General features: G+C 42.2%; 1 protein-coding gene across 1 annotated transcript in view; it reads right to left on the bottom strand.

Annotated features, from left to right (window-relative positions):
• Positions 1 to 8,109: 8,109 nt before the first annotated feature.
• Positions 8,110 to 10,785, bottom strand: part of COPE (COPI coat complex subunit epsilon) — a gene marked incomplete in the record, with an annotated part of 21,426 nt that continues 18,750 nt past the window's right edge. Inside the window, 3 exon segments of the mRNA XM_073592646.1 lie at positions 8,110 to 8,427; positions 8,857 to 8,931; positions 10,331 to 10,399. Of these exon segments, the coding sequence (XP_073448747.1) occupies positions 8,380 to 8,427; positions 8,857 to 8,931; positions 10,331 to 10,399 (192 nt within the window).

Raw genomic sequence — 10,785 nt, 5'->3', positions numbered from 1 at the left:
CTCTGCAGAAGTACAGACGCAGAGCCAGATTCGCTGACGTGAAGAAAAGGCTGCAAAAGCTCCGTACCACCTACACCATGCTGTTTCCGGCGAAACTCCGGGTCACGGCGGGAGGCCAGTCACATTTCTTTGAGTCGGCTGCTGATGCTTCTTCATGGCTGGATGCTAACGAAAATGTACTTCACCAGGCCAGAAGAGGGGCCGTAGAGGGTGACTGACACAGCATCCCAACGGATCTAAAAAGTGAAGTTTTACCATGTTTGGCTGGGAAGCCGTGACCTACAGATACATCACAAGCGCTGAGAGCAAGTGAGTTTACTGCAAACCATTTAGTGAGTGCCTACCGTTTGTTGTCTACCAGTTCAAACCAAGAAGAACTTGGAGTTTTCCGAGTGGATTACAAGTTGTGTTGCCCGGAGTGACCCTATGTTTTTTTCTTCTTTACCCAATTTCCTTTTTCTGCAACTCCCACCCCTCTACCTACTGACCTGTGGGGTTAGTCCTTGCAGGTCTGAGGCTTCACCGCCATTCATGCAGAGTTGGGGACGCCCTAGTTTTTTTAATGTTTTTCCTTATCGTTTTATTATTCTACTGTCATGATTCCAGCACTGGGAGAGCAAACACGCAGTCACGAAGGACTGTGATGTGGATCAGTTCTACTACCTGTGTATTGCACCGTATTTCAGGTATAACACGTAAATGCTCAAAAAGATAGTGAAGGCTTCTCAGACTTCCCCATCAATTGGTGCTTTACGTACAAGGGAGGGGAAGTACACATTATGATTGTACAAGTACCGGGGGGGGTTGGGCTACTCGCCCAATGACTTACAGGAATACTTGCGGGGAATTGAGTTGCCCTGTTTATCGACCACTCAAAGGTCGCTCTTAGATGCCCCTATCAAGATAGAGGAATTGCAGGAGGCGGTTAGCCTTTTCCCTAATTCCAAGGCCCCTGGTGATGATGGTCTCCCAATGGAAATATTTAAGCAGCATCGAGGACTCAACTTGCCGCAATTACTTAACCACTTCAATACAGGGCACTTATACACCTTCCTGCCAAGACCAATTTTCAGCTTTCAGCGCTGTCGCAGTTTGAATGACAATTGTGCGGTCATCCAACACTGTACCCAAACTAAATTTTTATCATTTTGTTCCCACAAAGAGAGCTTTCTTTTGGTGGTATTTGATCACCTCTGCGGTTTTTATTTTTTGCTAAACAAATAAAAAAAGACCGAAAATTTTGAAAAAAATATAAGCTTTGCTTTTGTTTCTGTTAAAAATTTTTGTAAATAAGTAAGTTTTCTCTTTCACTGATGGGCACTGATAAGGCGGCACGGATGAGGTGGCACCAATAAGCGACACTGACGATGGGCACTGATATGCAGCACTGATGGGCATTGATAGGCGGCACTGATGGGCACTGAAAGGCTGCAAAGATGGGTTCTTATGGGTGGCACTGATAGGCATCCCTGGTGGCACTGCCAGTGGTAGGCATTGTGAGTGGGCACTGATTGGTAGCTGCCTGGGCACAGATTAGTATTTCCCTGGGGGTCTAGGGGGCATACCTGGTGGTCCAGTGTGGATGGCTCCCCTGGTGATCCTGGGCGGCTTCCCTGGTGGTCCTGGGTGGGATCCGATGGGGGCTATGCTGATAAACAATCAGCACAGACCCCCCCTGTCAGGAGAGCAGCCGATCGGCTCTCCTCTACTCGCGTCTGTCAGATGCGAGTGAGGAAAAGCCGATCACCGGCTCTTCCTATTTACATCGTGATCAGCCGTGATTGGACACGGCTGATCACGTGGTAAAGAGTCTCCGTCAGAGACTCTTTACCTAGATCGGTGTTGCGGCGTGTCAGAGTGACACCCCGCAACAACAATCTCCGCGATGCGCACCCCCGGGGGCGCGCAGCGGCTCAATATCCTGCGGACGTCATATCCTGACGCCCAGTCAGGATATTGAAACCACTTTGCCGCCGTCATTCTGCTATATGGCGGGTGGCAAGTGGTTAAAGTCCTTAACTCAGCAAGGAGATGTCAATGTTTACCTGACTCTATGACTAGGGCTAACATTGTTCTCATACTGAAACGAGGCAAAGACCCATTGGATCTGGGATCATATAGACTAATATCTCTCTTGCAGAGTGATATCAAAATCCTGGCCAAAGTCTTGGCCCTACGGCTTAATAGGGTTATCTCCTCTATGATTCACTCAGATCAGTCAGCCTTCATGCCCCAAAAATCCACGGCCATAAACCTCTGTAGGCGTTTCCTTAATCTACAGCCACAATTAGGGTGATAGAGCACTGTTGTCGGTGGATGCCCATAAGGCCTTCGACAGTATAGAGTGGTAATATCTCTGGGCGGTCATGGGCAAATTTGGCTTTATCGATGGGTTTCTGTCTTGGGTCCAACTGCTGTACAGTTCACCACAGGCAGTCATACAATAGGCGGGTCATATTTCCTTACAATTTCTTTTGCACAGGGGTATCAGTCAGGGATGCCCATTGTCCCCTCTTCACCATTGCCATAGAGCCCATGGCAGCCTTGATTCGGGCTAACCAGAGTATCAGGGGTTTCCAACGTGGAGAGATCCATGAGAAACTCATGTTATATGCAGACAACACAATGCTACTTCTGGGAGACACTGCTGACTCCCTGAGGGAAGCCATGTCTGTGATTGAGCATTTTGGAGTGTATTCAGGGCTTGTAATTAATTGGACCAAATCCTCACTCATGTTGCTAGATGCAGCTCCTAATAGTAGGGAACAAATGGTTCTTAATGTGCCGGTGACGTCCTGCTTTAAATACTTGGGTGTCCAGATCACTCCTGAGCCACAAGATTATATTTCCTTCAATCTATACCTTCTACTGAATAGGATTCGGGATCGGGCCAAAGTTTAGGTCACGCCTTAGGATGTCCCTGGTAGGCAGGGTGAATCTTCTAAAAATGATTTTAATGCCCCAACTTCTATACATTTTGCATAATACCCCTATGGTGGTTCCTCCTAAAGTTTTCCGAATCATTAACTCTATCTTCAGGGCTTTTATAAGTCCAAGGATGCTATGGGATTGGAGGCCCTGGCCTATGCTAAATCCAATAAATGATTGCCGACATACGTCCTGTTGCAAAAAGTGTGGAACAAGCTCAGACAGCTACAGGTGGTCGATGGCTTTACCATTTATAGCCCGATTAGAACCAGTGGCTATTATGAGGAGCTGCAGTCATTGGAGCGTGGGGCTCAGTGGAGGAGGCATGAGGTTACGCACCTGCAGCCCATTTTTACCACCGGAAAACTGTGCCCTTTTTCTTCCTTAAAGGGAGCAATTTCGCCTCCCGCAGTCAATGCTTTTTTACTATCTGCAGCTTCAACATGCGTTCGCCGCACAGTCAAGCGGGACTTCGCTGAATCTATCTCCAACCCCCATATTCCACTATATGGCTGAGGTGTCTCAGTTCAAGGGCTTTATTTCTAGATGCTACTCCATGATTCTCCATATCTACCTAGACGGATTCACTCTGGGAGTGGTATGTAAGTGGAATGTAGGCACCTTCAAAGATGAACAGTGGGAGGAGGCTCTGCAGTCGGTCCAGATGTGCTCCCTGAATGTAGCTCAGCGCCTGTACCAGTTGTACATAGTGCTCACAGTACACTTTACACCTGCCAGATTGTTCAGAATGGGAGTGAGACCGGACTCAAATTGCCCTAGATGTTTGAGAGACCATGGGGATCTAATACATCTGTTTGCCCCAAGCTACATTTGTAAAGGACAGGGATTCTGTCCACCATTAATAGCGTCTTTCAGCTTACTATACTGACAGACCCGAAGCCGTGTGTATTGAGGATTGTGGATGACATCCCCATTGATGACAATCCAAAACAGGCCATAGCTAGAGCCCTGTTTCAGGATTGCAAGCTAATCCTCAGACACTGGAAGGCGTTTGACCCTCCAACGTTGACAAAATGGATTGTTCAGATGGGAGACACTATACGGTTAGAGAAATATATCTTCCAACATAGGGGACGTCCTGGCAAGTTCGATGAACTATGGGCACCCTGGCTGGATACCCCAGGCCTCTCTCCTGTAGACCTTGTGTGAGATAGACTGTTGATCTAATACGTTTTGTTAGGATAACTGTGGGCGCTTGGGGAAAACCTTTGTATAGCGGTGTTCAGATTTTCATGCTATGCTGTGTACAGGAGGTGTTTAGGACTGAAGTAACTCATATCACGCAGTGATGCACAGTGTATGCTGCTTGTGATGACTGAGTAAATGTATTCTCTGTAATTGGAATTTATGACAAATACTGATGTTTCTCTGTAAGCTGTATTGTTTTGCTTTATTTTGTTTTCTAATAAACTTCTTTGAGAAAAAAAAAATGAATATTTCAACTATACATGAGAACACCCCCTTTCCCACATAATAATGTAAAAGCTTCTTGCCAATGTGCATTTTCAAGAATTGACAATGCTGATCCAAAAACACATATTGCTTTATGAAGAGCTTGATGAATGTTCTCCTGCTTTTCAGGTGTAATTTTCTCTATAAATAAAGGGATTGTGTATTTTTGGGGGGCTGTGGTTTGTAACACTTCCTAACTTGAAGATAATGCTGGTGAAGAAACACTTTGTGATGATCCAGAAGCAGTAGGAGTTGTTTCTGAAATGAGAACTCTGGAGGGAAAAGCTACTCGCACTTTCATTCTGGTCCTCATCATGTAATTCCATAAAGTATTGTTAATGTCTTTAGGGCACCTCTGGCATGTCAGGATGTGTTTGCCATCCTTGGAAAATTATATTTCTTCTCACAATATTTGCAGCTTTGCTCTCAGCAGAAATTGCACTGGAGACGCTTCCAAACTCTAGATTTTGGTCTCACCATATTACTGAGAGGAGGAGAAGGAACACCAATTTACCGACTAGACTATAGGTAAACATTATGCTGCGATGGTGGAGAAAATGAATAGGAATTATTTAAAGGTTATAAAGATAAACTCATTTGTCAGACAAATTTACCCTCTTACCTGTCAATTAAGGCCTGAGAGGACAGAAACTATCAACTACTGTATCCCAACAATCAGCCAACTGTAGGAGGTACAAGATGGAGCCCACAAACAAAACTGGAGCCTTTCTTTTGCAGTGCCCCCTAGTGGCCGATATGCATATTTCTCTTGTTTGAGAACTGCAGTGAGAAGTACAGTGTTACTTAAATTGTATTCCAGGATTTGCTTGTCTTCAGCTGAGAGAACTTGCAATAATTGAAGACTTTACATAAAGTCCTAGAAATCTTTTATTAAGGTCTTCCTGTTATATAGCTTGAATACCACATCATAGATATATTATTTATCATTATAAAAGAACATATACCACACTTTCTTTTTCCTGGCCTTCTGTCATGTTTCACATGCCTTTAAACGTTATATGTATTATTCTGTCCCTGGTCCCTCCCCTTCCTGTATATCAGCTTATTCTGTATAGTTAGTCCCACCCTTCTCTCAGCAATGCATTTTTGCACACATGTGGACTGGATCACATTATGATCTTTTGACCTATCCAATGTTCATTGTTGTAAGATCCTCACAGTTTATGGATTAAACTTCACAAGATCAACAAAGTGTCATCTGGATCGAGTCACTATCTGTTTATCCAAATAAGATTGGGGTTATCAACATCTCAACACAACTATCTGTAAGTTACAGAGATCACACTTTCAATGCTTAGATTGGAGAGACAGAACACCTTCCCATCTCTAATCTTATGGGCAGCACAGTGGTGTAGTGGTTAGCACTCTCGCCTCGCAGCAATAGGGTCACTGGTTTGAATCCCAACCACTACACTACCTGCCTGGAGTTTGCATGTTCTCCCTGTGCCTGCATGGGTTTCCTCCGGGTACTCCGGTTTCCTCCCACACTCCAAAGGCATGCTGGTAGGTTTATTGGCTTCTGTCCAAAAAAAATTGGCCCTGGTGTATGGGTGTGAGTTGGGGACCTTGGATTGCAGACCCCTTGGGGGTGAGGACTGGTGTGGGTGTGTGTGGAGCTCTACATGGGTCCCCTAAATATATAAAAAAAAAAATAATAATATAGTGGATGGGCATCTTGATGGGACGCAATGTGCGGGGATAGGGACAATTGTGGGTGCTCACTCAGGATGGACTGGTGTCTTTATTCAACCTTACTATGAAAAAAAAAAATCTTAGCTGCTTCTATTAGTTTTAGCTAATGGAATACACTAAATACATGTTGTATACGTTAAGGCAGTACCTCCTGTGGAGTAAGAGGAGTTCATGAAATCATACCTTACAGCCATGGATAGATAGTGGCAGTGTAGAGTGGAACTAGGCTTTCTAGATCATATCTACTGGCAGTGTCCACTTATTCAAGGATATTGAGAAACTGTAAACACACTGATCCATCTGGGAGTTTCACAGCTAGATCACCCCCCCCAAACCTTTAAAAATCATATTGGTCTTCCCAAATTGGTGAAAATACTATTGTTGCATATACTTATGGCTGCACATGGCTAGTGGCACTTAATTGGAAATGCAGGGTTACTCCATCCCTTGTGGATTTACATGAAAGGAAATAGGATGTTAAACAGATAAAATATCTTACAGTCTTTTTTCATTACTTCTTAGAACAGTGGTTGTCAACTTATGAGCTTAAGGAGGTCTCAAATGCAGCCCCTGACATCAGTAAATGGCCTCACATAATATTCAATATATGTACTGCTTTAGAGGACTGTCAGAAATTGCAGACCCAATAAAAGGATATTAGAGTTTGGGGACATGCTACTTTTTTTGGCTGGGGATATGATGGAGAAGACAACAGCGCAAAACTGAGAACATGTTAGATGGGGCTAGTAGAGATGAATGCCATTACCCTAATCAATGTTCCCACTACAGACTGCTGAGGCCCAAAGGCCTCATATTATATACCAAAAGGGCCGCAGGTTGGGCACCAGGGCTTTAGAACATTATATAGGAGTTGTGGCTACCTATGGAAAATTCTACATTACTTAAAGTTTTGCCTTCCTCTCCATCTTTTAGATGTCCTTTTCTTTCCCTTTTCTTCTTATACTCTCAATCAGTTGTCCCTCTGATTTACTTACTAGCCGTATTCACTAGGCATCCTTATTACCTCATTAAATAACTTAATCTACTCAATGGAATGCTGTTTAAGCAGCACCTCTGATTCTGTGGTACAGGTCTGCAATGTGCTTGTCCATTGTTATTTTTTTACAACCAGCAACACCCACACTTAGGCTGGATTTGCTGTGTGTGTGTATATATATATATATATATATATATATATATATATATATATATATATATATATTTTACAAAGTCTTATGCCCCGTACACGCAGTCGGACATTGATCGGTCATTCCAACAACAAAATCCTAGGATTTTTTCCGACGGATGTTGGCTCAAACTTGTCTTGCATACACACGGTCAGAAAAAGTTGTCGGAAAATCCGATCGTTCTGAACGCGGTGACGTAAAACACGTACGTCGGGACTATAAACGGGGCAGTAGCCAATAGCTTTCATCTCTTTATTTATTCTGAGCATGCGTGGCACTTTGTGCGTCGGATTTGTGTACACACGATCGGAAATTCCGACAACGGATTTTGTTGTCGGAAAATTTTATAGCCTGCTCTCAAACTTTGTGTGTCGGAAAATCCGATGGAAAATGTGTGATGGAGCCTACACACGGTCGGAATTTCCGACAACAAGGTCCTATCACACATTTTCCATCGGAAAATCCGACCATGTGTACGGGGCATTAGACTTCACTCTATCAACCTAATTCCATTTAGGTTTAATTTATGTAATGCTGTAAACCATACTGTCGATAGCTGTTTTTGTAACTTTGTAACTTTCTGCAATGCTTGGATTTTTGTCCATTTCTTCTACATTACCATTAAACTTAAATAAAAGTCTGTTAAACAAAAATTCTACACTCAATTTTCTCCAAATAAAATTCCCTGTGCACCTACTAGAAGAATAGATTATATGACAGACTGCTTTTAACTTAAGTTGAATTAACATACTAAATAGTTTGTTTTAAGTCTATTTACACAGCAAGCAGGAAAACTGGACAAAGGATGTAAAATGTTCACTGCACAGATACCTTTGGCAGTAAAAAAAAGAAAAAAAAAAAAAGATGTTTTATTGGGAATGTTGACAGGAACAAAGGAAACGTATGAGTACACTACAATGAAAGTTTGTAGAAATGTTCTCCACCAGGAAGTATCCACTGTAAGCCAACTATATTAACTTTACAAAGTCACAAATCGTTGTAAAGCAGATCGTGATTTCTCTTGAAAGCATTTTAGCCTGTTTCCAAAGTTTACAAATATAAATTAATCAGGTTCAATTCATGAGCTGGGAGCGTACTGAAGGACAAGGCGGTCAAATTCATTTTCCTGTTGAAAAAAAAAAGTTGAAATATAATGATTATAGGAATGCATTTCAAGTAATTTAATTATAGTTAAGAATGTTACCTTAACATAAGAAGCTACAGCGTTCTTGCCCAAAGAAATGGCGCACAAATGACCCCCCACCCCAAGTGACTGTTTAGGCTTGAATGTACAAAAGTCACATGGGATCCATCATTTACATAAAGCTAAAAGCTTCTCCCACAACCGATAATAGCATAAAATAAACATGATAAAAGCAAAAATGCAATCCTAGTTGTTTACAGCCTGGTGCGATCAGTAAAATAAGACATGGAGTAGTAGCTACTTGTTAACAGCTACTAAGTGACTATATAGGACCTTTGTAGGCCCACTATCTTCTTGATCTTCCCCATATGCTTTAAACAAATATGTCATATAAAGGGCTGTGATTATTACCTTAGCTTGGAATTCTTTAATAAATGGATGATTTCTGTGTCCATCCTTCAGCTGAGATACATAACGGTTTGTGACCTAGGAGTAAAGGGACATATTACTGTAAACTGTGTTTCTTATGCACACCTCACTAGTTATTGTAAATGTATATAGGCAAGGATGTTGACGTAGTAAAGCTAGAAGAAACTTTGGTGAAGGGGCTCTATAAAAAACAAAAGGTCTTTATACAGTCAAATAAAAGAACCTGGGCCTTCTTTTCCAGCGATGGTCACATACAGGAATAAAGCCGGTCATACATGGTTCGAATCTTGGCCGGTTCAGCAGGGACCGGTTGAGATTCGATCCATGTATGGGTAGGCCTATTGTACCCAAGTCAGTCCATCGATCGTCTCGGGTACAACCAGCATGTTGAATTTCTAGCATGCGATTATTGCTAGGGGCTATAGTCTCTGGTAACAATCACTGTGTTCACCTGGATGGGACGGCTCCCTGCACCACCCACCCCCTGCCAGGACAACCCAATAGCTCCACGGGAGGGATTCCCCCCCCCCATCAACATGGACTGCATTGATGGAGAAATTGAGCGATTTTCTTTCTTGCAACCACAAATTGCATCATCTATGGCCTTCTTATGCTTGTCGTGTAAATGGTGTTGCCTAAAAATGTGCAGAGGATTATCACAAAAAATAACTACCTATTATAGAATAGCTAAACTGAGTGATATTTGTGTTTAAAACTCCATATGCAGAAAGCTGAATACAGGGGGTCCCCTACTTACAAACATCCGACTTACAAACGACTCCTACTTACAAACAGAGGGAGACAACAGGAAGTGAGAGGAAATCTACCCCTAGGAAGGGAAATTCACTCCTGTAAGAGTTAATATGGGAAAAAGGTGTCTCCACTGATGCTTTATCACCTATCCTTATTTCCCTAATAACCCCAAATTTTCAAAATCCAATTGTCATTGGGACAGAAAGTGAGGTGAAATCTTCTGAACAGGGGCACAGACAGCAAATCAAATGTTACAGGGGTGATAACCCTTCCCTATGCTATCTACAAAACTTAAAAATAGATTTTTTGGCTGGAGCTACACTTAAAAAATGAACCTGTTCAGACTTACAAACAGATTCACTTAAGAACAAACCTAAAGTCCCTATCTTGTTTGTAACCCGGGGACCCCCTGTATTTGTTTCTGCGTGTTGCAATTTCTAATCTTTTAGCATCCCATATAGTTAAGAAGGTCTAAACTAGGGAATATAAAATCCTTTAAAGTTCAGTGGCTGCTTTCCCATATTGCTCCTGGATCAAATATTCCATAGATTTGCATAACAAGCTGGATGGGGTGAATACAAACAAGTTTTTGTTAAGGTATTAGGCACAGCAAAGATGCAGCTTACAAATTAATAAGAGAAAAAAAAAAAAAAAAAAAAAAAAAAAAAAAACCACACAAAAAACACCAAAAATATTCTCTTACCTCTGGTGGCTTGCCAATGTGCTGAGTGAGTACAATAAAATTAATCAGAGTTTCAGGATGGCTACTGTCCTACAAGTCATAAACAAACAATGTTATAGTCATTTTCTTTAGAAACCTCACTCATAGCCATGCATGCAATAAAGGATCTACAAGGATCGATATTATGTCTTTGATTAAGACGTAATCATAACACAGTATAAAATATTCCAATAAGCATGTATCCAAAATGAACACCCAGCAATGTACTTGTTGGTTGGTTAATGAGAATTTTTTTTTTTTATTATTATTATTATACACACACACAGTCTGAGTTTGCACACGTTTAGGAGAGTTCCAGTGTGACCTCTACCTTGTCCAGGCTTCCTGAAGGACCCCCTCCGCATCTTCCCACTTGCCCTGTCCCATATAACAAGTGGCCTGTCCGTTTAGTAGCAGGAGAGTAGATGAGTACTTGT

This window comes from Aquarana catesbeiana, linkage group LG01 (genome assembly GCF_042186555.1).
Source record: "Aquarana catesbeiana isolate 2022-GZ linkage group LG01, ASM4218655v1, whole genome shotgun sequence".
Lineage (NCBI taxonomy): Eukaryota > Metazoa > Chordata > Amphibia > Anura > Ranidae > Aquarana > Aquarana catesbeiana.
Note: the sequence above shows the minus strand (reverse complement) of the source record. Positions and strands in the feature narration are given on the sequence as shown.